Here is a 27456-nt window from a genome sequence, read left to right on the forward strand (position 1 = left end):
AATCTTTTCAAAACCTGCCGGATGTTGAAAGAATGTAGGGTGGATGTGGAGAGGATGTTTTCTTCGGTGGCAGTATCCAGAACTAGAAGGCATAGCCTCACAATTGAGGGAAACCCCTTTATAACAGAGGCAAGGATTTTTTTTTGCCAGAGTAGTAAATCATTGGAATGCTCTGCATCAAACTGCAGTGGAAGCCATGTGTGGGTATATTTAAGGCAGAAGTTTACCGTTTCCTGATTGGTCAGGGCATCAAAGGATATGGCGAGAAGGCAGGTATGTGGGTTGAGTGGGATCCGGCTTCAGCCATGATGGAATGGCATATCAGCCTTGATGGGCTGAATGGCCTAATTCTGCATATGTCTTATGGACTATGCATTTTAATCTTACTAGCAGCCTGTCACACTTTCTGAATTTCCTTTTTCTTAAAGGGAAACCACACTCACAATCTGAGTGTGCACTCTGGGGTCCACCTACTTTTGAGAATTTCTTGAACATCTTAAAACAATGTTGCCCTTGGCTGTGACGGTAAGTTTCAGTTGTATTAGTTCTAAACCGGAATATCTGACGTTTCCCTTTGGAGCTGCAGGCAAAGAGTCACCACTTTCTGGTGCCATCTTTGAAGAGAGAACTAGACACCATTATAAAGTAAAAAAATCAGTCAAGAAGAATTTCAAGATGAACCATATGCAAATTTACAACAAAGAATAGAATGAATGAGATAAGAGGGAGAGAAATTGGCAAGCACTAAAGTCAAATTAGTTTTTTTTATTTATCCCCAGGAACCATATCCATAAACTGTTTAATAAGTGCACAATCAGAAATGAAGCCACCAAATATAAAACAAATTCTTTTAATACAATATTTGGTTTACACAGATGAGAAATCAGCAATGATATTTCTAGTTACAATGACATCATTACTCACAGTTCAGATCGATAGTAACAACATAACTCTTCATCAGTTGGTTTTAAAATTTTCTTATCGGGTAGGTTAACCACCCAGCCAGGAGCAAGACCAAAAAAAATTTGCAAGGGATCCTTGCGCATTGTTAACATGCTATACATCACATCTTTACTTATATCTGGTAAAATGTACCCATATTTCTTGGCAAGTGCCATCCGTTCCTTTTGAACTTCTGCTGGATCTGCTAAATAACCACGATTTCGGGCATCTGAATAGTAAGGAACCAGTGTTTCTGGTGGAAGCATACGTTTTGGAATGGGTTGTCCTCTCAGGAAAAAAGGCACCGGCTTGCTTAAAACATCTGTTTGAAAGCAGAAAAAATAATGAATGCTGTTATATGTAACTTGATTTATTCAAAATGTAAATTCATGCATACCAGTTAAAATACTTAAATTGTAACTCAAGCCTAATATAACCAGGACATTTTAACTGAGGTGTCACATTATATATTAGACCTAACCACTATATACCATTTTACAGGATTAACTCAGTTTATGCTAATGAAGCTGAAATTTAACTCTACTAAATTGGCTTCAGGGAAGTTGGGTTTGGTGTTTAAAATGGAAGAGAAGTTGATCAGGGAGGAAATTGATTAGCAAGGCAATCTCAAGGAGGATGGTAGCAGACAGGAGGCCAGTCTTTAAGGACTGTTGGTTAGGCAATAGAAACATTTATTTTTCTTCTGCTTTACCTGCACTTTGCCATCTGGATAACTTAATTTTGCATAGACAATCAACCATTGATTACACATGTAATGACCCCAGTATCTTCGGCATGTGCCTCCTATAACAGTGGCACACTTTTATGTTGTAATGAGTACAGGCAGTTCCTGGGCTACCAACAAGTTCCGTACCTGAGTCCGTCTTTATGTCGGATTTGTACGCAAGTCGGAACAAGTACATCCGGTATTATTTAGCGTCAGTTAGTCAAACGTCTGTCTTAGAATATAGTATATATTTTACCTTTCTATGCATATAAAACACTTAAGAAACGTATGTATTCCAATAATTAAACCACTGCGTTGCTTAGTAATAATTGTAGCTTTCATCGGGGCAGGGCCTTTCACATGCTCCATTATTCTCACTTTATCCTTTATCCTTTAAAATTGTTCCAATCGTTGACTGACTGTAGCCTAACGCTTTTCCAATGACCGATGTCATTTCACCTCTTTCCAAATGCTTTATTATTTCCACTTTATTTTCAATCACAATCGCTTCCCGTCAAAGGAACAGGAACACTGCGGGCGGCTGGTCCCGAGCTGCGCCAGCTCCTGAGGTCCGCTGGGTCCTAAGAACCACCGCACTGAATTCCCCGGGTCCTAAACTCCACCACACTGAGCCAGGTTAAATGGGACAAGTGGGGGCTGTGCTGGGTTTGGGTGTTTGATCCTCCACAATATTCTGCGTGGAAATTTAAACTGGAGGTGGCAGTATTTTTTTTTTACGAGGTCGAGTTGCGAGCTCGACATCAACCCGGCACGGATGGTACAGGAGTCACTGGATCGATATCAACCTGGCACGGGAGCAGCCTGTCACTGGATTGAACTCGGGAACCTCCGTTCTCCAGCCCGGCGCTGATCTCACTGCGCCACCAGCCAAACGGAATGCGGGGATGGGGTCAGGGTGAATCTTGCTAAGAAAAATTTAAGCCAAATACAAAGTTACACACTCAACACAGTGTCAATAGCAACGACTTAAAATGGCGGACGGTGTCGCAATCTGACTTAAAATGGCAGACAGCGTTCTCCTTCCTCGGTTCGTAAGTACGAGTTGTCCGTAAGTCAGATGTTCGTAACTCGGGGTCTACCTGTACATGCTTCTATGCTACAGTAATTCACAATTAACAGTCTGTTTAACACCTGAAAATCAGGTACAGTGAAATCTGCCACTATTATTCTAGATTCTGGTGCTCCACCACAGGTTGTGTCCTTGGCCCAATTCTCTTTTCCCTGTATACTCTACATGACCAGATTCTGCTCTAACTCCATCAAAGTTTGCAGATGACACTGCCATGGTGGCTCATATCTCAAATAACCATGAATCAAAGTACAGGAAGAAGATAGGGAGTGTAGTGACATGATGTCATGACAGCAACCTTTCCCTTAATGTCGTTAAAATAAAAGAGCTTGTCATTGACTTCAGAATGGTGCTGAGGTTGAGCGGGTTGAGAGCTTTAAGTTCCAAGGACTGAACATCACCAATAGTCTGTCCTGGACTAAGCAGATAAAACTGCAGCCAAGAAAGCTCACTTATGCCTCGACTTCCTCAGGAGGCTTCAGAAATTTGACTCATCCCATCAACCCTTATCGATTGTTATTGATGCACACTGAAAGCCCTGCTGGATCCAACTGTTTAGTTCTTAGACTAGACTGACAGTTATTTTCTTTGCTGTTTAACAATTAATTATCTGCTTGTATTTTACATAATTACTGTATACAGGTAAAGGATTACTATGGTTCCTAGTGGCTATAGTAAGCACATAACAGTTTAATATGCCTCCAGAGGTTATAGAAAATATAATTCTGGAAAGCTCTGGAAGCTTCTTTGTTCTGCATTAAATGAGTTAAGTGCTTTCTCATTGGTTAACTTGGTACCACAGTTTTGAATAAGTTTTCCAACTGGTTAGTTTTTATCTATAGATTAGAATAGATATTTTCCTTATATCTAAGTATAAAACAGCTAAACATAAAGCAGCACCATCTTTAATCTTAGTTTTCCCTGTCAATGTCTGTTCAGCTTTCTTCTATTCTATCAACTCTTAATAAAAATGACCATGAAGGAACCATGCACTCTTTCTTGACTTCTAGAAGAGCCTTGGATTAAAACACCAGAATTGATCAGCAGCTTATCTGGATGCCTAACGGCTAGGTATGGCAAATGGTTGCAAAAAAAAAACCGCAGAGCTGTGGGACAGTTCAGCACATGACAAAAAACAGCCACACTTTATGGACTCTGTTCTTATTGCTGCCTCATTAAAAGAGTTGGCATAATCAAAGAGTCCCCCCACTCCACCCTGGACATTCTCTATTCCAACCCCCACGCCCCCCCCCCACCACCTCCATTGGGCAGAAATTTCCAAAGCCTGTAAACATGTACAACCAGGCTCAAGGACAACTTCTAGCCCACTAATTTAAGATTCATGGTTTCCTAATATGATAAGACGGACTCTTGACCTCACGGGCTACCTCATTATACTTTTGCACTTGCTCTGTAGCTGTTAGTTTATTCCGCATTATTTTTTTCTTTATATTGTTCTACTTGAATACACTGTGCAATGATTTGATTTGTATGAACAGCATGTAGGGCAAGCTTTTCACTGTATATCGGTACGTGGCAATAATAAACCAATATCAATACCAATTTCTAGGTCAAAGCACCAGCAACATAAAAAATGCAAAATAAGAAATTAATTTTAAACCACTTTAAAGATATGCAAGAGATTCTGGTTGATTTTTAACAATCCATCAAAACAGTGCTTACCTAAACTTCGTGGATCATAGAATCCAGTAGTTATAACTCCACCATTCTTTTCAACTGCAGCTATAGCAAGTTCTGATGCCCACTGGACTTCAATGTTTATTTTTGCTGCAAAGTTGTCAGCACCCTAGAATTTTTTTTAAAATACAGCTGATTACTCCAGTCATATTAACATTCACAAAAGCAATGAATTATTGAATCTAGGTTTTATTTTATAGTAGTTTTTACAAAGACCACCCATCTGAATGAACAAAGATTTCCTCGACTATACCTACATTGTTTTCTTCTGGAAGATTTGCTTTACTAGCTCATAAATTGTATGCTTTTGCTTCCATCTAATGGCAGTCAGAAAAATAACTATTCAAATAAACTGCAGCTATCTTTTCTCCTTTACTATAGTAAGTACCTGGGACAAAAGTAAAATAAAGCCACTGATATGGAAAAAGTACTGCAAGGCCTACTGCTGAATTGTAAAGCTTAGTTTCAGAATTCAGCCAGCCTCAAGTGCTTTGCACTAAATCTACTGTTGATATTCTCAGCTAAGGATTTCCCACCTCAAAAACACTATTCCAACTTTCACCTGACCAGCCTCTGCTCTTCCTGTAAGTTGGACTTCTGCTCATCAAAAATTTTACTTTCCATTTCTAACCCAAATATTTCATTCATTAATGCCATGCCTACATTTTAAAAGTTAAAAGTCAAATAATTCTAAATTTTCTGGATTCACAAACCTGAATGTTTTCCTAGCTCTAGATGGCAGTGAGATGAATGGGTTTCAGGGGTTGTAGAGCTAGGAGAATATTTGGATTTGTGAAGCTAGAAGGACATTTTTAAATTGTTTGACTTTTAATTTTTAAAGTTGGTTTTTATATATATTATTTTATTTATGGTTTAAGTAGTTCATCTAACATTCAGTTAAAATTACTACAAAATTGAAAGGGGAAAGGAGAAGGGTAATGGGAGAGGGGTACTGGAGATCGAAGAGTTGGGAACGGAGAAAAAAATGGTGCAGGGAAAAATGAAAGGCGGCTTCAGAAATGGGAGAGAGGGCAGTAGGATAAAAGAGCTAGTCTGGAGATTGCTTAGAAACAACTAAGGAAAAGTGGGGGCAGATGCAAGTGGAAAACTGCAGCTCTATCCATTCTTTTCCGCTTATGTTTCAGATTTTAAGCAGTTGTATTGCTTCTAGATTAAAGCCTTGCTGCTAATGAGTAAGTAACTTGTCTATGAGATACATCAACTGAATTGCAGTCATTTGCAATTAAGAAAAGATTTGAAGAATTCCTAATACAAACATCTCTTAACGAAATTAAGGATTCAATGTGGCAGGTTTCTCTCCTACTACTGAGATGATTGGTAGAACAAAAGGAACTAGGACTATTATCCATAATTCAAGTTCACGTTCAATTCTCTTTCAACTATACACAAAAACCCATGAATACAGCCAAACGAAACAGCATTTCTCTGGGGCCAAGGTGAAAAACACTCATACACAGCACAAGGGACTTACAGCACACTTAAAGATAGTCACTCAAAAAACAAACAGCCAAAGATCCTGAGTGATATGTCCTGTAAATTGACGGTGGATGGGTGTTATTGGCAAGAACAAACAGCAGTCCGCACACAGATGCACACACGCATGCACACAATCCAGCTTGTCATTCTACTGATCGAACACTGGAGGGCAGCATCAACAGAAGGGGCCAGTCCCCCAACTCAGCGTGGACGCTGCACTACACCGCAACTGGCATCTCCTCTCCTGAACAGTTGCAACAGGCAAGCCCGTGGCTTGAGGCCTAGTCCTCGCTGCAACTGAGACCATGTAGCTCCACTGCCGCTTACCTCGCCAATAAACAAGGGAAGTACACTTGCCAATGTCTAACAGGGTCATGCGATCGCAAGAGAAACACCTAAGACAATCACTCGCTGTTAGACCTCCTTTCCCACTGACTCTAATTTCCTCCTGTAACAGGTAGTAACACGGCCCACACTAAGACCAGCTTCTCCAGCAATAAGACGCTTGCTGATTGGGAAGACCTACAGTACTTGCTGTTATTAATGTACAACATTGTCTTGCGAGCGTAAAAAATGTTTAAAAAAGACAAAAACACATTGGTTGGCCTCCGGGAGGCTGCTCCATCGATTGTGTCGCCATCTTACTGGAAGAGACCCTGAAACCAGCAACCCAGGTAGACTGGATTGTAAAGAGAGCTTCTGGCACATGGGCCTTCGTTTATAAGGCCAATAAGTAAAGGAGTTGGGATGTTATGTTGAAGTTTTACAACAGGTTGGTGGAGCCAAATCTAAAGAATACTGAGCACCATACTTACAAGAAATACATCAATAAGAGTGCAGCGAAAACTTACAAGGATGTTGCTGGGGCTTAAGGACCTGGACTACAGGGATAGATTAATTCGGTTAGGACTTTGTTCCCTAGAGTGCAGGCGAATGTGGGGAGATCTTTTAGAGGTACACAATATTAACAGGGATATAAATAGGACTTTTTGCCTCAGGCTGTCTGAGACTAAAACTAGAGGTCATAGGTTTATAGTGAAAGGTGGAATATTTAAGGGGTATCTGAGGGGGATGTTCTTAACTCAGAGAGGGGTACAAATATGCAGTGAGCTGTCTGTGGAAAAGGTACATGCAGGTTCAATGGTATCATTTAAGAGAAGTTTGGATTGATACAATGGCATGCAAAAGTTTGGGCACCCCTGGTCAAAATTTCTGTTACTGTGAATAGTTAAGTGAATAAAAGATGACCTGATTTCCAAAAGGCATAAAGTTAAAGATGACACATTTCTTTAATATTTTAAACAAGATTACTTTTTTATTTCCATCTTTTACTGTTTCAAAATAACAAAAAAGGAAATGGGTCCAAAGCAAAAGTTAGGCACCCTGCTTAGTAACACTCCTTTTGGCAAGTATCACAGCTTGTAAACACTTTCTGTAGCCAGCTAAGAGTCTTTCAATTCTTGTTTAGGGGATTTTCGCCCATTCTTCCTTGCAAAAGGCTTCTAGTTCTGTGAGATTCTTGGGCTGTCTTGTATGCACTGCTCTTTTGAGGTCTATCCAGATTTTCGATGATGTTTAGGTCAGGGGACTGTGAGGGCCATGGCAAAACCTTCAGCTTGCACCTCTTGAGGTAGTCCATTGTGGATTTTGAGGTGTGCTTAGGGTCATTATCCTGGTGTAGAAGCCATCTGCTTTTCATCATCAGCTTTTTTTTTTACAGATGGTGTGATGTTTGCTTCCAGAATTTGCTGGTATTTAATTGAATTCATTCTTCCTTCTACCAGTGAAATGTTCCCCGTGCCAGCGGCTGTAACACAAGCCCAAAGCATGATTGATCCACCCCCGTGCTTAACAGTTGGAGAGGTGTTCTTTTCATGAAATTCTGCACCATTTTTTCTCCAAACATACCTTTGCTCATTGTGGCCAAAACGTTCTATTTTAACTTCATCAGTCCACAGGACTTGTTTCCAAAATCCATCAGGCTTGTTTAGATGTTCCTTTGCAAATGTCTGATGCTGAATTTTGCGGTGAGGACGCAGGAAAGGTTTTCTTCTGATGACTCTTCCATGAAGGTCATATTTGTGCAGGTGTCGCTGCACAGTAGAACAGTGCAGCACCACTCCAAAGTCTGCTAAATCTTCCTGAAGGTCTTTTGCAGCCCAGCAGGGGTTTTGATTTCTAGCAATCCTACGAGCAGTTCTCTCGGAAAGTTTTCTTGGTCTTCCAGACCTCAACTTGACCTCCACCATTCCTGTTAACTGCCATTTCTTAATAACATTACGAACTGAGGAAACGGCCACCTGAAAACGCTTTGCTATCTTCTTATAGCTTTCTCCTTCTTTGTGGGCATCATGTATTTTAATTTCCAAAGTGCTAGGCAGCTGCTTAGAGGAGCCCATGGCTGTTGATAGTTGGGGCTAGGTTTGAGGAGACAGGGTATTTATAAAGCTTTGAAATTTGCATCACCTTGCTTTTCCTGATGATGACTGTGAACAAGCCATAGCCGTAACAAGCTAATAAAGGTCTGAGACCTTGGTGAAAGTTATCTGAGAGCTCTAATCTCTTGGGGCACCCAAACTTTTGCACATTGCTCCTTTCCTTTTTTTCAGTCTAAAACTGTACAAAACAAAAATAATACACTAATCTTTCTTAAAATTTTGAAAAGAATGTTTCATCTTTAACTTTATGACTTTTGGAGATCAGTTCATCTTCTACTCACTTAACTATTCACAGTAACAGAAATTTTGCCCAAACTTTTGCATGCCACTATATATGGAGAGGAGGGGAGGGATATGAGCTGGGTGCAATTAACTGGGACTAGGCAGAAGATCTGGTCGACATGGACTAGATGGGCCAAAGGGCCTGTTTCTGTGCTGTAGTACTCTATGATTCTACTTGCACGTAAATATAAGCTTCTGGGGCAGAATAAAGGATTGAAATCAGCAGAGCCTACCTGCAAAACAAAATTGTTACCCTACATGGTTAACAAGGAACACTGTTTGGCTTCAATTACCTCCTCTACTAACTGGATTCCATAGTCTCGTTTCAGTGGCTGCACTGTAACTCCTCTTGCATTTACCAATTGGGTCAGATCAATAGGTTGACATGGATCCACTCTACCGAGATCTATCAAATATTGGAGTCGAATCAAACTTAGTGGCTGGTATTGCCGCCGATTACTGAGAAAAGAAATCAGAAAAAAATTTTCCTTTAGTGCAAATATTATAAATTAACAAAATTATGCATGATGCTTAATTTTTCCATGATGCTTCCCCAAGGGAATAAAATCTTGTCTTTCAGTGTCATGTGTATTATATATACATACCTGATTAGAAAGAATTAGATATTCATGAACACAGAGATGTACACGTATAGAAAACTTGCATCTATATAGCAAGTCCCATAAGGTCACAATACCCAGTAATTACTTACAGCTCTTTAATGACTGAAAGAAAAGTAGCAGCAGACAAAACAACAAAAAAATAAATAGAATGAAGTGATGACTACTTGTGTGTGTTTAAATTCCTAAAGACTCACATGGCAGAACTGTGCCAAAACTGATACCATTTTGCACCTGCAGTCAGGCGTAGTCTAGCTCTAAACATATACATAGTTAAATCTACACCCAATTCCTACACAAATGCACATATACAAATATTCTCAATAACCTGTACACACCTTGCAAACACCAAAGCCATGTGCCTACCTGCATGTTTATAAACATGCACAGTATTTTGGTTTGTTTTCCAGATATATTTATACTTTAAGAAGTTCATGCAATTTTTTACATGTGGATATTTAAAGATTTTATATGTATGGAAATATGTGTCTCTCCACACATATGAACCTACGTGCATGCCCGCACAGACAGCACATATATCCAGACTTCCATATATTAGCTGAGAACAGAGTTGGTAGCACTCTCACCTCTAATTCAGAAGGATCCAGGTTCAAATACCCAATCTGTGATGTCACAATAGAAATCTAGTCTAAGATCCATTCTACTCTTCCATATGGATAGCGAACATCCATTAATCCAATATCTATTATTAAAATTAGTTTATTTGCTATAAACAGTTTGCAGTGCCCAGAGATCATGACAGGTGCTACATCAAAGTACATCTATTTCAACCTGTTTAGTTATGTAAAATGTATGTATAATAATAAATGTTAGTCCATGTGCATATAAACATATGTATTTTCGGTAATAGGGCATTCTGATGAAGATTTAAAATTTGGGAAAAAACCTTAACACATAGATGTATTTATTCACTAACCTGTGCCCTTTATTGTATCCATATTTTGGAATAACAATATAAAATGGAGTCTGACCACCTTCAAATCCTAATCGTGGACGGTTTCCACGTTGTGTCTGGCCTTTGTGACCTCTACCACTTTTTTTCCCTCCATGGATGCCCCTGCCACGTCTTTTTTCCTGGAAAATAAGCATCATTCATCAGTAGTTATTCATGTCAGAACATGCTCCTTTGTTCCATGTAAATAGAAAACAAAATGGCTCTTTCCCATGACCACAGTAAGTTCCTTTGCCCTTGCTAATGAAATTATACTAGTAGTAATACTAATTTGGTCAAAAAAACAGCTTAGAAACTTGTAGAAACATCTTGACTACCATTTCTGATGCTTTTTCCAGAATCACTGAGTAGGACTCAGTTTAAATTCAGATTGTACCAAGGTAAAATTGTCTCAAAGTACTTTATGGGAATATTGGTGTCAGCGTTTATATACATACTAATGGCAGCCAGTTTTACCAGGCTACCATGTCTTCAAAGGTTCATTTATTATCAAAGCATGTGTCCATATACAACTTATTTGCCTTTGATGCTCCATTTAAATTGTTCATCAAATGGACGAGCAGAAATTTTCTAAATCGAAATATTAGCAAAACCAAGACTGTTGTGTTTAGTTCCATGAAAAAAGACACAATTCCCAGGCCAACAACACTAACTTCCCCAATGCTAAGTGTGGGGAACGCAACTAAACTGTTTTCAACTTCAGTGTCATACTTAACCCAAAGTTAGAATTTACAGCACAGAAGCACACACAGCTCAAGACAGCCAAACATGGAACTATTTAGGTTACTGCCACATACAAACTGTTAACCAGTTTTTAAGGTAATTGTTCTGGTGTTTAACCCGATAATCACAATATTGCTAACAGTACTGGGATGTTACAATGCTCTTAGTCCTCCTCTCTGAACAAGGTGCACAGTGATCTCCATCCTTTAAGTTTCTGCAAAATCCCCACTCAGTAATTTCTACCTACGGCTCTGTGAGAGCTGATGGTGGTGGAGCAGATGCAATTGGAGCAGCAGTGCTGAGATACAGAGCTCAGGGCTGCCCCATGTTGATAAACTGCCCAGGTCCTATGGTTCTCTTCCTCCTCCCCCCCCCCCCCCAATCACCACCTACTGAAGATGGAAGCAGCTGTCCTTCTGTCTTGGGCATTACAGTACTCCAAACCCATTAACACCTCAAGGGTAACTTACAGTTGAACTTATACCACAGAGAAATCACTGGGCTGAGGAGAGCTGTGCAGATAAACAAGGAACGAGGGAGACAGCGACATCCATCACATCTAAGGTAATGAGGGAGATCAAACGATCCAGGCAGTCTGTCATTACAGAACAACCACTACTAGTCCTCAGCAACGGTGAACACTCATCACGTCAGCCAGTTTGCAACACTGACACCCACATCTGAGTGCTGAGCAGTCACTTACCCCAACACACCGCCACACTAAACTGTGAGCGATGCAAGAGCACCAGCTGAGTACATGGGTTCAATTTATGTTCCCAACAGCCAGGCTCACTGCACAGCAGCAAGGCAAGCAAGACTTTACATCTCTTCCTGTCTCCCTGACTCCTGCAATAAGCAGCTGAAGTCTGTATTAGCGCACTGCTGTCAACAATGCAACTTTATATGTATAATGTTAGAAAGACTCTTTTAATTATTGATTCCTTTATAGCTCATCCGGAACACACCCTGACCATGTACTCTACTTGTGGAAAAACGTCCTGTTTTCTACTAATCCTTCTACCTCCTGACTTAAAAACAAATTCCTCTAGTTAAGAACTTGTCAAGGGAATTAGACCCTTCCCATTACTGTCTAGATTACTCTTAATTTTTAATACCTTAATTAGTTTTTCTTCTGTCTCCTTTTCTTCCAAGAAAATAATCCAACCTGCTCAGTTAATAAATTTCCCTCCTGGCAACATTCTTCTTAGTATTTCCTACAGTCCCTCTGGTATAGTTGCACTCTTCTTGTAGATGGTGAGCGGAACAGTACCTTATACTCTGTGGCTTAACTGTTTGAGATTGAATTCCTTCTTTTATATTTTATGACCTCACTGATAAAAGGCAAGTGTTATACATATCTTAACTCTCTAGATCAATAACTTTAAGCATCTGAGACAAGCACTTCACAAAGTTTACCTCAACATTCCTAAGTGCCCTACTGTGCAGTGCAAGCTTTTGTCTTGCTTTCAGTCCAATTTTAGCTAGATGAAACTGCTTGTCACTTTCATGCCAATCTCTACCTTCGATCCTTACAATCAGTTACACAACTAGCGTTGGTATCATTAACACTTAGCGATGATAGTCTCTACATCTAAGTAAAGACTATTAACATATAGATTGAAAGGCAGTGACTTATAATTGAAACCTGCATAACATTACTATTTTAAGGCAGTATCACAGGGTTGAAAATACTTCTGTTCTGAACTGTCAAATGAGAAGTGTCCCCTTGGTGTCAGGCTTGTTGGTAATCTGGCCTGCCATCAGGGATGACAGAGTACTACTTAAGCTTCAACCATTAATATATGAACCTGGAAAAGGATGCTGATATTGATTTACTTATTCTGCTTCTTGATTTGGAGGGTTTTGAAGAAAGAGAGGTGGTGCTATTCCTCAGAACTTTGTGAAAGCTGTTAAAAAAATTCCACAACTCAGGAGAGCAGGAGTCACTGCTGCCTACATTACCAGCCAGGTTCAGTTCCTCCTCAAAAATCTTTGTCATGGGTAATCAACAACTATGTTGGCATCATCACTGTCTTCATTAACAGGCAGTTCCTAGAAGTGGCTTACATTTTCTATGAAATGAAGAATTTTTATTGCCTGAAAACACCTTGTTAAAGGACTTCCGTTGTGTATTTAAGTATAAAGCCCATTCCCTCATATACTTCAGTGACTGAATCAATGATAACTTGATTCATAAAGGTCATAAATTGGTCAGGTACTTCGGGTGGGGAGGCTGTGGCAAGTGGAATGCCATAGGAATTAGGGCTGGGCAACCATAGTCATCATCTGTAACAGTGATTTGGGTGAGGCATCATGTACAAAATAAGCTAGCTTGCTATCATACAAAGTTAACAAGTAGTGTGGGCTTAGAGGATGCAGATAAGTTTCGGGCAAATACAGGTATGCGTCGCTTAACGTTCAGAATCGGATGTTATACAAACACCATATTATATACTTAACAATTTCTCCATATCCGATATAGGTCCCTCTCACATTTTCCTCAGCCTTGTAGTTTTCAGTGAAGCAGATCCTTTACCAGCTTCGAGAATTTTTTCTTTGTTTTCAGGATCGTCGTGATTGTCGAGTGCGACCTGCCTAAATCCTGACCAATAGCATTCACATGCTTTCCACCTTCATATTGTTTAATAACCTTTTGTTTCACTTCCAAATGAATACTTTCCATTTGCCTCTTGCTGCTGCTATTACTAGGAGTGACTTTGCTGCATTTGGAAGCCATGATGCACTTTACGGTAATATTTTCAAAAGAAAAGTAAACCCAGAGATAACATTACTACATTCAAGAGATGTACGATACACGAGATTGGTTACGTCCACTACGTCACGTTCTCCAATCAGGACAATGGACGTATATGCACTCGGACGTTATTTGAATGAAGATTAAGCAGCGCACACCTGTGTAGCGAATGCGCCTGAAGGAATATAATGTGGAAAATGTAGAATAGTTGACCTTGATAGAAAAACTTTTGGTACCAATGAGTTTCATTCTTTACTCCCAAGCTGTCTGCTGAATCCAGCTTCTCATTAACAAAACCTAAATTTTCAATTAACATTCTTGTTTTTAATGCCTTTCACGCTCATCTCCATCTCAGAGATCATCTACAATCCTCTAACCGTCTTGAGATTCCTACATTTCCCTAATTCTAACCCTAGCATCTCCATCATTGATAACAAGACCCTGTGTTTGTTTTAATTTGATGAGAAGCTCACAAGCACTTTACATCGCGCTACATTCGCCAGTATTTTGGTAATCTGCTCTGATATTTTGTCAGATGGCTTGGTATTAAATACCGAGTTGATAACACTACTGTGAAGCTCCCGCTATAAATTTAAACTACTATTGCACTGGCGAGAGTAAAGGATTCAAGGGCTGCCTGCCTGGGATTTATTTATAAACCACAGGCTGAACTCACAGTGCAACATTGTAACAGGGATCAAACTTTGGGGCCGGCTGGGTTTTAGTTCATCTCCTACTCAGCAGAAGCCCACAAATTCCGTGGCACAGAGCAGCAGATTCGGATCAATGGGGGGTAGACTGACTACTTCCTTGGTTACACCATGCCCGTGACAGGACTGGCTATTCCAGCGCGGACGCTCCGGTGATCCCTTCCCCGAGGACAGTTAGAGGACGCCGAGGAGTAGGTAATGTCCCCGGAGCCTCTTGTCCTCCTCCCTGAGTGCACCGCTACCTCACCCTTTTCTTGGCTCCAGGGTTGGGCCTGAGATTGGCAAGAGAAACGCGGGGCAGTCGCCGCACCAACTCCAGGCCTGTCCGGACGCCACTCCACGACATCCTCAATAGGAGAACCACACACTTTACGTTGCTGCAAACACCGCTCGCGCGACTGTGCTTTACGGCAGGAGCCGGGCTAGGCGCGAGCGATCCCAGATTGACCCATTTGTCCTTTAATTTACAGACAATGGATTTATTGTTTTTCCCCTGAGCCTTTCCAACCGAACATGCGCACAGAAACTGAATTAAATTATATCATTAGATATATTGCCTATAAACCGTTTCGGAAAGACATGTACTCAAAATCATCCCCCGACACGTTGGGTCGGACAACTGCAGCAAAAACCAGAGGACACAAAGACCGACTGCGCATGTCCCCGGGGGAGGGGGGTTGTTAGTGTTCTGCGTTTGCTCAGTGAGCCTGGGATTTTTTTCCCCTTCTTTGTGATTGACATCATTGTAAGCCAATCACCGTGTGAGGTGGAGGGGCAGCTGGCCAAGACAACAAATCGACGAGAGGGGGAGGAAAACTTCCGCCGGGAGTTGTAGGGTGGTGGTGGTGCTGCGGGTGGGACTGTCGCTTTAACGGTCCAAGAGCAGGGCTTTGCGGCGATATTGGTGACGAGCCGAAGTCTACCGTGGTATTGGCCTGGTGGTTAACTGGACGATTGTTATTTTTGTTGTGTATGTGCGGTAACAATATGTCATCGCCGATCATCGTTCCCGCCGTAAAGAAAGCAACAGCTGCGGTGAGTCTCACCTGGACGGCGATGGACAAAGGGCGGGCGCCGTTTCATTGATTAATGTTGCCCTGAATCCCGTTCATTCCCGTAATGGAGAAATGTTTTGCATAAAATTGCAGGGCAGTAGGATATTTGCTATCTAATGAAAGCAACTTGTATTTATGTAATGTCCTGTAGGAGACCCATTGTGATAGTTGATTAAAGTGTCGTTAATGTTGGAATCTGGGAAATACGACAGCAAGGTGCACATAGCTTTATAATTCATTTCCTCTGAGTTGTAAAAATTGTACACAATTTTCGTGTTGCAAGTCAACACTTACTTTATTTTCATTCAGTTCCTGCTGTTAGAGTCCACAATCATCTCTTAATACGTTTTTTTTTAAGATTTGTAAAGTTTTGGAGTTCTTTAAAATTTTCTTTGTAATTCCTTACATACACTTCAAAGCGCAAACACGAGGAAATCTGCAGATGCTGGAAATTCAAGCAACACACACAAAATGCTGGTGGAACGCAGCAGGCCAGGCAGCATCTATAGGAAGAAGCACTGTCGACGTTTCGGGCGTCTCGGCCCGAAACGTCAACTGCTTCCTATAGATGCTGCCTGGCCTGCTGCGTTCCGCCAGCATTTTGTGTGTGTTACATGCACTTCAAAGGATTGCTTACATTCTGGGTTAATGTTTTACACATCCTCAGTCTGAATTTCAGGTTTTTCTTGTTTTCATATTCCAAATACTTTGCGTTGATGCTTTAGTGTAAATCCTTGGTACTTTACCTTGATATTTCAGTTTGAAATTGACTGTCGTGCTCAGTCTAATTTATTTAGATCAGAGCTGTCTAACTGGGTTTTTCAAATGCAGGAGTTTCTCAGGTTACTCATAGAATTGGTGAGAAGTTGCTACAATACGTAAAGAGCTGTCTGCAAGCTCATTGATAATATTTTTAACGATATGCCTTGATTGTCTGCAAAACGAGTTACCAATAGTGTCAGGTGTAGATTTTGTTTAATGTTGTCATATTAGGAAGAAGAATAGAATTGTGCTGAATTTAGGTTGATGAAAGACTGAAGGAAGGCACCGTGCAAATATTGAAGTGTTGGAGCTGGCCTATTTTTGACAAAGCGTATTTCATTTTGATTACTTGTATTAATGTAACAGGCAAGATCACCACAAATATTTTATACTTTATAAAGATTAGAGCTGAAGTCTTGTTTAGGGGAGGGAGGATAGTTCATAAATCAATGAAGGTTTGTGTGTACTGTTGTGACACCTCAGAATAAAAGGTTTGCTTGACTGCTTGCTTTCAATGGTCTATCCACTTAAATAGGCAGCATGACCTTTGTCACAGTATTTGGTTTTTGAGAATACCATGTCCATTTCTGCTCTTCATTACTTGGTAGATGAAACTGACGCTTTGAAAGAAGTTTCAAAGCTTAGAATCACCGGTCTGTGTAGTGATATTTGTTATCTTTGCACAGCAGTAGCGTGCCATACACAGTAGAAAAAAATGTGAATTACTGTAAGTCTGTGTGGGTGTGTATGTTTAATAGCTAAATTAAACGAATACAAAAATAGAATACAAAAATAGAAACAAAAAAATAGTTCATGGGTGTAATGTCCATTCAGAAATCAGATGGCAGAGGGGAATAAGTTTTTCCTGAATCATTGACTGTGTGCCTCCAGGCTCCTGTGCCTCCTTCCTGATGGCAGCAGTGAGTACAAGGCATGACCTAAGTGACGGGGATCCTTAATGATCTTAATGATGGACGGGGGCTTTTTTAAGCATCACTTCTTGAAAATGTCCTGGATACTTCAGAGGCTAGTGCCCATGATGGAACTAACTAACAAACCTTTGAGTCCTTGAAACAGTCTAGGAATTTTCAGTGTAGTTAAGTTCAGTTTGGCTCTGTGTCATTTGTTGGCCGCAGAGCCGGTCCACGTCGAAGTCCCAGTCAAAGTAACAAATAAGAAAAGTGTAACCAGAAACACATACAACGTGAACTGCAGAGTCCTCTAAAAATGAGTCTGATCCACAAACTGCACCGATCAAACCTTGTTGAAAACCGAAGAGCTCCTGCAGAGCGCCTACTTGCCTTCTGTTCTTTCCCCTCGTTGAGCTGATCATGGGTTCCCGTGCCACCATTAGGCCACATACTCTGTTCTCAACCATGCCAAATACCCCCAGAGACAGCAAAAGCACCAGGTCGCTCAGTTGGCCCAAAAACACGTTATCAAAGTGTAAGTTATGTGTTTCAATTGCAAACAGATTAGTAATAGAAGTATATTTAAAAGAAAAAGCAGTTTCATGAACTGTCTGCAGGACATCGCCGTTAGTTGTTTTGGTCACTGGCACCTTCTTGTACCAAAGGTCACAATTATTCATAATTTACTTTGAGGGCTACTGTTCAGTATGATGGCAGCTCATCAGAACCCTTCGCTATTCGTAGTGGAGTTAAACAAGGATGCGTTTTGGCCCCAACATTATTTGGCATCATCTTCTCTATGCTACTGAAGCACGCGTTTGGGACATCGACAGAAGGCCTCTACATGCACACCAGGTCTGATGGGCAGCTGTTCAACCCTGCGCACCTGAGAGCAAAAACAAAGGTGCAAAAGATCTTAGTACGTGATCTTAGTGCTCTTTGCCGATGATGCTGCTATAACCTCGCACGCCAAACAGTAACTACAAACTCTAATGGACCGCTTCTCTAAGGCATGCAAGGACTTCAGGCTTACCATCAACCTAAAGAAACCAAATGTCCTTGTCCAGAACGTAGTAGAGACATCAGCCATTACCATTGACAATTACGATCTAGAAATGGTCCATGAGTTCACATACTTGAGGTCGACCATTAGCGACACTTTCTCCCTCGATGCTGAAATCAATAGACGTATCGGCAAAGCAACATCGATCCTTGCTCGACTCTCCTTGCAGGTCTGGGAGAATCCAAAACTCACTACAAAGACCAAGACAGCTATGTACAATGTATGCATTATCAGCACCCTCCTGTATGGTAGCAAGACTTAGACCATCTACTCCAAGCAGGAGAGGAAACTCAATAGTTTTCACCTGCGCAGCCTTCGCCACATCCTCAGCATCACCTGGAGAGACAAAGTCCCAAACTCTGAGGTCCTCTCCTGCGCTGAACTTCCCACAATGCTCATGCTTTTAAGACAACGCAGACTGTGCTGGCTGGGCCACGTCCGTCGGATGAAGGATGGTAGACTGCCAAAGGACCTCCTCTATGGAGAACTAGCAACAGGCAAAAGGAACATTGGTAGACCCCAGCTTCGCTTCAAGGAACTCTGCAAGTGTGACATGAAATTCTTAAAAATCAACACAGAGTGCTGGGAGGATACAACAGATGACCACAACAAATGGCAAGGTACTCTTCAGCAACACAGAGAAGTCAGAGTGGTAGCGGAGGATTGCTTCTCTGAGTGGAGGCCTGTGACTAGTGGTGTGCCACAGGGATTTGTGCTGGGTCCATTGTTAGTTGTCACCTATATCAATGACGTGGTCATCTATATCTATATCAATGATGTGGTAAATTGGATCAGCAAATTTGCTAATGATACAAAGATTGGAGGTGTAGTGGACAGTGAAGAAGGTTTTCAAAGCTTGCAGAGGGATTTGGACCAGCTGGAAAAATAGGCTGAAAAATAGCAGATGGAGTTTAATATAGACAAGTGTGAGGTATTGCACTTCGGAAGGTCAAACCAAGGTAGACCATACAAGGTAAATGGTAGGGCACTGAGGAGTGCAGTAGAACAGAGGGATCTGGGAATACAGATACATAATTCCCTAAAAGTTGCGTCACAGGTAGATAGGGTAGTAAAGAGAGCTTTTGGTATATTGGCCTTTATAAATCACAGTATTGAGTGTAAGAGTTGGACTGTTATGGTGAGGTTGTATAAGGCATTGGTGAGGGCGAATTTGGAGTATTGTGTGCAGTTTTGGTCACCGAATTACAGGAAGGATATTAATAAGGTTGAAAGAGTGCAGAGAAGGTTTACAAGGATGTTGCTGGGACTTGAGAAACTGAGTTACAGAGAAAGGTTGAATAGGTTAGGACTTTATTCCCTGGAGCGTAGAAGAATGAGGGGAGATTTGATAGAGGTATATGAAATTATGATGGCTCTAGATAGAGTGAATGCAAGCAGGCTTTTTCCACTGAGGCTAGGGGAGAAAAAGACCAGAGGACATGGGTTAAGGGTGAAGGGGGAAAAGTTTAAAGGGAACATTGGGGGGGGCTTCTTCACACAGAGAATGGTGGGAGTGTGGAATGAGCTGCCAGATGAAGTGTTAAATGCGGACTCACTTTTAACATTTAAGAAAAACTTGGACAAGTACATGGATGAGAACGGTATGGAGGGATATAGTCCAGGTACAGGTCAGTGGGACTAAGCAGAAAAATGGTTCAGAACAGCCAAGAAGGGCTAAAAGGCCTGTTTCTGTGCTGTAATGTTCTATGGTTCTAACACCCAGAGCAAGGTGAAAGAGTGATCCTAAGTCAATTTGAGGAGCGGAGAGCTAAACGGAGAACACAGTGGACAAAAATTCCTTGACGCCCTACAAACGCAGCAACTGTGGCAGAGCCTACTGTTCCAGGATCAGTCTCAATAGCCACAGTCAATGCTGCTTGACAAACCAGTGACTACCAGAGGTACAGTACCCATGGTCGACCACGACCGATGGAGGTCACACACACACACTTTGGGTGTCAACTTATGTGATTTAATTAATATTCTTTGAACTAGATGCTTTGAACACTGACAAAGCGTTTCAACTTGTTGGGTGTAGGTATTAAAGGATAAGCTGTCTCCCATTAATTTATTTTATGGTTCCAAATACTGATTTCTTCAAAGAATTAGGCCTCAGAGAGAATGTTATAGAAGAATCTTGAACTGCTTATTTCAAGCATTTTCTATTTTTATTACAATTCCTAATTTAGCAGGATTAGTCAGGCATAACCTACCCATTAAAATTCAGCACTGATTCTGATCAGCTTATACTTACTCCGGCCTTAATGACAGCTTTCAGCAATTTCTCTGTAACTAACTAGTCCAACAGATTTTCTGTCCCTTAAATAGCATTTGCTATTCTCCAATCCAGTGGAACATTTCCCAAGCCAGAAATGATAAAGGTTTGCAAACTTTACACATTGATTGTTTCTCTTTCACAGATGGTGCCTGGCCGGCTGAATTTGTTTTTGTTTCCGATATGTCAACTTGTAAAAGCTTTAGACTGACTACTTCCTCACTGAATTCATTTATTTTCTTATTTTAACTGGCATGAAATATTGCCACAGATAACATGCCTCATATTAATTCTGCATTCATTGACACTATTGCAAACTGCTCAGTTGAGTAGAGATTATTGTTGAGCATTTGTTTGAGTTTTCACTCTGGCTATAGTAAGGTCTTAAAACCTGGAAACATGATACCAACTGAGATCACTGAGATGAATGTAGAACCACTTACCTCTTTTGGAGTAACCTTTTCTAATCCCAAGGGTCAAAGGTCTGACATACCAGTTTTTTAAAAGAAATTATCTAAAAAGATGACACTGGGTTAACTTGATGCCATCAGCCAAACATAGTCCTTTTTGAAGAGAAAATGGTTATAAAGTGAGTGCAAAAAGTATTTAATTCAAAATAGCTCGGGGCCTTTTGGAACTTTTTGGCAGGCTGCATTCATAACAATCTCTTTGGAACATGGCAGGAGCAAATGAAAAGAAGCAAACTGTTAGCGGTGTGGTTGTTGTGGGGCATGGGCCAGGATTAGAGTGGTCAGACTGTGGCACAACAGGTGCAGGCTAGAACTTGAAAAGTTAGAGGTATAACAAGTGTAGACAGGATGATAGTTCAGCCAGTGGAATATTCCTCCTGTGAGTTTTATGTATTAAGATACAGGAAGGAATAAGTTCATCTGCACTTCAGTGTGGGATTTATGGCACCTGATAGTCTGTTGACTACATCTACAAGAAGTACAGTATTGTGCAAAAGTCTTGGGTGTATGTAAAAATATTGTGTAAAGTGATGATGCTTTCAAAGATAATGAAATGAAAAAAATTGCTATAAAGAGCAGTAAATAGTTAAAAAAAAATCTAAATCAAATCAATACTTGTGACCACCTTTTGCCCTTAAAACTGCATCCGTTTTATAAGAAAATCAGCTGGTAAAGTTGTTCCAAGCATCTTGGAGAACTTGCCAGTTTTCTCAACAGATTTTGTCTGTCTCGCTTGCTTCTGTCTCTCCAGATAATCCCAGACAGCCTCAATGATGTTGAGATCAGGGCTCTGTGGAGGCCATACCATCTATTATAGAATCCTTGTTCTTCTTTTCACTTAAGGTAGTTCTGTATGCCCTCGGTAATGTTTTCAGGGTCATTGTCCTGCTGCAGAATGAACTTGGGACCAATCAGAGACTTCCGTGAAGTATTGCATGATGGATGAGAATCTGCTTGTACTTCTCAGCATTGAACATTTTATTAATCCTGACCAGATCACCAACTCCATTTGCAGAATTAAGTCCTAGCCTGTAGGGAACCTGTACTGTGCTTCACTGTTCACTGCAGACACTCATCCATATAGCGCTCTAGTTCTACAGACAAAGACCAAGGTAACGTGTCTGAATGACTAACGTCCTGCTGCATTCACCTCAATAATAAGCAGATGCTTTGAGAGACTGGGCAAGGACTACATCTGCAGCATGCTATCTCCCACATTGGACCCCCCTACAATTCGCCTACCAATACAACCGATTGACAGATGATGCAGTGGCCACTGCTCTAAACACCATCCTTACACATCTGGAGAAGAGGGATGCTTATATGAGAATGCTGTTCTTGGACTACAGTTCAGCATTCAACACCATAGTTCCCTCCAGGCTCGATAAGAAGCTCAGAGACCTCAGCCTTCACCCTGCCTTGTGTATCTGGATCCTGGACTTCCTGTCAGATCGCTGGCAGGTGATAAGAGTGGGATCCCTCACCTTTGACCCTCAACACAGGTGCCTGTTAGGACTGTGTACTAAGCCCCCTCTTGTACTCTCTGTATACCCATGATTGTGTCACCATCCACAGCTCCAATCTGCTAATTAAATTTGCTGACGACACTACACGGATTTGCCTAATTTTATAATGGGGCAGCCTACAGAGAAGAAGTCATCACCCTGACACTGGTGTCAACAAAACAATCTCTCCCTCACTGTTGCAAAAACAAAGGAGCTGGTTGTGGACTACAGGAGGAATGGAAACAGGCTAAGCCCTATCAATGTCAATGGATCTGGGGTTGAGAGGGGGAACAGCTTTAATTCCTCGGCATAAACATCACCAAGGATCTCACGTGGTCTGTATATACCAACTGTGTGTGGTGAAAAGGGGTGCCTCTTTCACCTCAGGTGGTTGAAGAAATTTGGTATGGGCCCCCAAATCCTAAGAACTTTCTGTAGGGGCACAATTGAGAGCATCCTAACTGGCTGTAATACTACCTGGTATGGGAACTGTACTTCCCTCAATCGCAGGACTCTGCAGAGAGTGGTGCGGATAGCCTAGTGCATCTGTGGATGTGAACTTCCCACTATTTAGGACATTTACAAAGACAGGTGTGTAGAAAGGGCCCAAAGGATCATTGGCGATCCAAGTTGCCCCCAACCACAAACTGTTCAAGCTGCTACCATCTGGGAAAAGGTACCGCAGCATAAAAGCCAGGACCAACAGGCTCCAACAGGTGGACAGATTCTTCCACCAGGTCATTAGACTGATTAATTAATGCTGATGCAACTGTATTTCTATGTTATATTGGCTGTCCTGTTGTACATACTATTTATTATAATTACAGTAAGTTGCACGTTGCACATTTAGACCGAGATGTGCCGTAAAGATTTTTGCTCCTCGTGTATATGAAGGATGTAAGTAATAAAGTTAATTCAATTCAAACTGCCTCCTGTTCTGAAAGGTAGCTGAAGGGATTGTATTAGTATAGAGTGGTTCAGACGGACTGGAAAATTGTACATGTCACTCCACTCTTTAAGATGGGAGGGAGGAGGAAGAAAGGAAATTATAGGCCAATTAGCCTGACTTCAGTGGTTGGATTGATTGTGGGCTCCATATGAAGGATAAGGTTTTGGGGTACCTGGGGGCACCTGATAAAGTAAGCTAAAGTCAGTGTGGTCTCCTTAAGGGGAAATCTTCCTGATAAATTGGTTGGAATTCTTTGAGGAAACAGGCAGGATGGACAGTGAGTGTATGTAGTTTACTTGCATTTTCAGAAAGCCTTTGACAAGGTACAAACACAAGGCTGCTTAATAAGATAAGAGTCCATGGTATTACAGGAAAGAAACTAATATGTATGGAAGATTGGCTGACTGGCAGGAGGCAAAGAGTGGGAATAAAGGAGGTCTATTCTGGTTGGTGCCCATGACTAGCGGTACTCTGCAAGGGTTGGAACTGCTTCTTTTCACAGTATATGTCATTGATTTGGATGATGGGATTTTTGGATTTATGGTCATGTTTACAGACGATACTAAGATAGGTGGAGGGGCAGGTAGTGTGGAGGCAGAGAGTCTGGAGAAGGGCTTAGACAGATCGGAAGAACGGGCAAAGAAGTGGCAGATGGAACATAGTGTAGCTAAGTGTATGACCATGCTCTTTGGTAGAAGGAATAAAGGCACAGACTATTTTCTAAATGGGGAGAAAATTCACAAATTGGTGGTGTAAAGTGTGTCCTCGTGCAGGATTCTCTAAAGGTTAACTTGCAGGTTGCATTGGTGGTAAGGAAGGCAAATGTATTATTAGCATTCTTTTCAAGAGGACTAGAATATAAGAGCAAAGATGTAATGTTGAGGCTTTCTAAGGCATTGGTCAGACTGCACTTGGAGTACTGTGAGCAGTTTTGAGCCCTTATCTAAGAAAAGATGTGCTGGCATTCGAAAGGGTCCAGAAGATAGCAGTGTTCTGTGTGCTTGTTGTCCTCTGTAGTAGAGCTTCATGTTTACCTCTTTCTAAGTTTGCTTTACTGTTTGCATGACTGTTAGTTACACCCAGTTGGTAAACTTCTAATATGACCACAGCTCAGGATCAGCTTTCATATTAGAATGATCTTTATGGATGCACTTACTGGCAAAAGTTTTGTTACCATAATTTTAATCAAGTTTTCATCTGAATATACAAAATTGCAATTGCCTACGTAAATATTTGATGGGCAGTACAAAGTACAAAAATAATACTTTTCTGAGATATTTGAGGTTCTTTTGTGCTATATATGGAAGTGGTCTATATTCTATTAGAACAAAATATCCATTTCAGTTTAGTTTTAGTCTAGTGGGCTAGTCTGTGTTGTTACGCCCATGGCCCCCTACTTTTTGAGAATGGCAGGATCGCTATTGATTCAAGTCAGGAGACCCAGGAAATGAGAGAAAGACATGCAGAATCCACAAAGAGTTTGGAATGTGTCCTGGCCTCCGAAAGGCGGAACCATTGATAACGGCTATTGTCTCTTGGAGACGGACGTGTATTGAATCCTGTACGATGCATCGAAGCCCCCAGGCAATGAACCGAGGGGGGGGGGGGGGGGGTTGGTGGAGGGATTGCATCATCCCACCCCGTGAGTCAGGATAAAAGAGGGTCTGAGGAACAGCCCCTTCAGACGCACCAGAAGAAATGCTAGAACTCCTGTAACAGCGTAACAGCGAAAGCCAGTGGAACCAGCCCACGTGCGTCCTTTTCCATTTGCCTCGGAATTGGTGGGTCTTGCCACGGAAGTACGGCTTTAGCTAACCTCGAAGGGGAAATCAGTCCCCCAACGACTCTCGAAGGATTGACATCATAAAAGAAATGGGCAAGTTAAACCTCCGTCTTTCTCTCCAACCAAAAAGGCTGCAGCCTACAGCTTGGCTGAACTAAAGTGACTTTTATATTTCCATCGGACAATACATTATCCCCTAGACAACGATAGAGCTATTTCTTATTGATTATTATTATACCCGCGCTTTTAGATTTAGTATTGACGACGTATATTATCTGTGTGTTTGCATTGATATTATTTTTGTGTATTTTTATCAATAAATACTGTTAAAAATAGTACCATCAGACTTCAACAGACCTCTCTATCTTTGCTGGTAAGTGACCCAGTTACGGGGTACGTAACAGTGTACAAATCCTAATCTTGTTTCATTTTGGTTTGGTAAATGCAACTGTCAATTATGCTACCATGTAACAAAAAGAAATGCCCTCCTAATTTTCTTCAACATTTGGAAAAGGTCTGTTTCAATTTTCACTTAAAGAGAATTTGAGCAAATTTTTATTTGGGATGTAAATAGAGATGCAATTTGTGTGTTTAACTAGGTGAGATCACTTTAGAGAAAATTTTTACAGAGTGTTCTTTTATCTGCAGGTTATCTTCCTACATGGATTAGGAGACAATGGGTAAGAGATTTCAAAAGAAGTTCTACACTACACGGATATTGCTATGTTTTAGTCAGATGTGTTAAGTTTCTCATTTGGTCAGAACAACAGGCAAATGTTTAATTTAGTTCACTTTGTTTTCTTCAGTTAAAAATAACTATTCCTGTACAGTTTTCATTGCCCACAATTTCAGTGGATGAGCTCTCCATTATGTCCCCTCTGAGTGCAGCTGTGATATTGTCCCCAATTAGTAGTGCCACTCCCCCACCTCTTTTACCTCCCTCTCTATCTTTTCTAAAACATTGAAATCCTGGGGCATTAAGCACCCATCCCTGCCTCTCTCTAATGGCCACAACATCATTGTTACATATCCTGATCCATGCTCTAAATTCAGCACCTTTATCCATTTTAAACCGTCCATCCCATCGTATCTATTACGTTGCTCTTTTCTGTTTATATTGGTCCTGACATCTACCTTCCTCTCCATCCCTTCACCTTCTGACCTGGTGCTTTGGTTCCAATCCCCTGCCAAACTAGTTTAAACCTTCCTGAGTAGCACTAGCCAATCTCCCAGCCAGGAATATTGGTTCCCTTGGAACTGATATTTTTGGGATATTGATTTGTGTGTGTTAATGGATTCTCAGCTGTAATCCAAATATTATTTGAATTCTTTCTTCATATGCCCAATGCTGCATGCAGTATGTAAATATATAGTATAAACATGTCTTATTAAAATGTAAATGTTAGAAATCTGAGATCAAAGCTGAACGTGTTAGGAGTACTCAGCAGGTCAGGCAGTATATTTGGAACTTCTTTCAAATTAAGGTCAACAGTCTGAAATGATAATTGTTTCCCTTCATGTTTCTAATCTGTTTACTATTTCCTGCATTGGTCTGTTCTCATTAAAAATAAATTATAATCCTTTTACTTGCTGCACATGCTTCCTGGAGACATAACTTTCTTTCAAATATGAGTGGGAAGAAAATAAAATGTTTTTACAATCTCTGCAAGTTTAGTTCGGTTCCTGCTCCCATGCTCAGTAGGCTTCAGGATTTTGTTGCTAGTCTGCATCCTAAGAAGTTGGCATAGTATGCGTCCACATGGGACAAAAGTGGTACTGTGGATATGGTGAATGTGGTATGGACAAACCATCACGTGAACTATACACCATGATACACTTATCCTCATGTTGTGAAACTATAGTAATAATGTAATATATATTGTGATTATTGCCCTTGAGAAGTTAGACACAGTTTAATTATTCAGTCTTCAGATGAGAATACATGGAACTTCAGATTTAGAAGGCATTACATGTTCTCCATTTTCTTGTTCCATATATACCTTCCCGGGGCAGCTGTATGTGTCAAGATCATGTTTAATGAGACTTTTTTATGGCACTATTTTCTATTACATATTTGCATTTTACAGATATGGTTGGGCTGAAGGATTATCAAACATTAAGATGCCACACATCAAGTACATTTGCCCAAATGCGTAAGTACTTGAATGGAAAATTTAATATGGACCAATTTTACTAATTTAAATATTGACAGAAAAATAGAATATAGC

The 27456-nt window shown here is 40.9% G+C and overlaps 2 protein-coding genes across 2 annotated transcripts in view; one reads left to right on the forward strand and one right to left on the reverse strand.

The window, feature by feature from the left end:
- Positions 1-745: 745 nt before the first annotated feature.
- mrpl15 (mitochondrial ribosomal protein L15) lies at positions 746-15073 on the reverse strand. Its single transcript, XM_073042293.1, has 5 exons — positions 14703-15073; positions 10232-10389; positions 8968-9133; positions 4443-4566; positions 746-1264 (listed from the first exon to the last, which is right to left on the reverse strand). Exons 1-5 carry the CDS (start codon positions 14799-14801, stop codon positions 921-923), a joined length of 891 nt encoding a protein of 296 aa, XP_072898394.1. The 5' UTR covers positions 14802-15073; the 3' UTR covers positions 746-920.
- Positions 15074-15271: 198 nt separating this feature from the next.
- Positions 15272-27456, forward strand: part of LOC140726228 (acyl-protein thioesterase 1-like) — a 38260-nt gene continuing 26075 nt past the window's right edge. Inside the window, exons 1-3 of the mRNA XM_073042320.1 lie at positions 15272-15490; positions 25877-25908; positions 27316-27381. Coding sequence (XP_072898421.1) covers positions 15428-15490; positions 25877-25908; positions 27316-27381 — 161 coding nt within the window. The 5' untranslated portion in view covers positions 15272-15427. The remainder of the gene's footprint in view (positions 15491-25876; positions 25909-27315; positions 27382-27456) is intronic.

This window comes from Hemitrygon akajei, chromosome 1 (assembly GCF_048418815.1).
Source record: "Hemitrygon akajei chromosome 1, sHemAka1.3, whole genome shotgun sequence".
In the NCBI taxonomy this organism is placed as follows: Eukaryota; Metazoa; Chordata; class Chondrichthyes; order Myliobatiformes; family Dasyatidae; genus Hemitrygon; species Hemitrygon akajei.

Bases quoted from the DNA above. Each gene is read 5' to 3' on its own strand.
- mrpl15 (XM_073042293.1), bottom strand. From the start codon at position 14,801: ATGTCGTGGAGTGGCGTCCGGACAGGCCTGGAGTTGGTGCGGCGACTG. The intron at 10,390-14,702 runs GTGAGGTAGCGG...CTTATTTTCCAG, and splicing joins ACCCTGGAGCCAAGAAAAGG to GAAAAAAGACGTGGCAGGGG. The intron at 4,567-8,967 runs GTAATTGAAGCC...AAAAAATTCTAG, and splicing joins GAATCCAGTTAGTAGAGGAG to GGTGCTGACAACTTTGCAGC.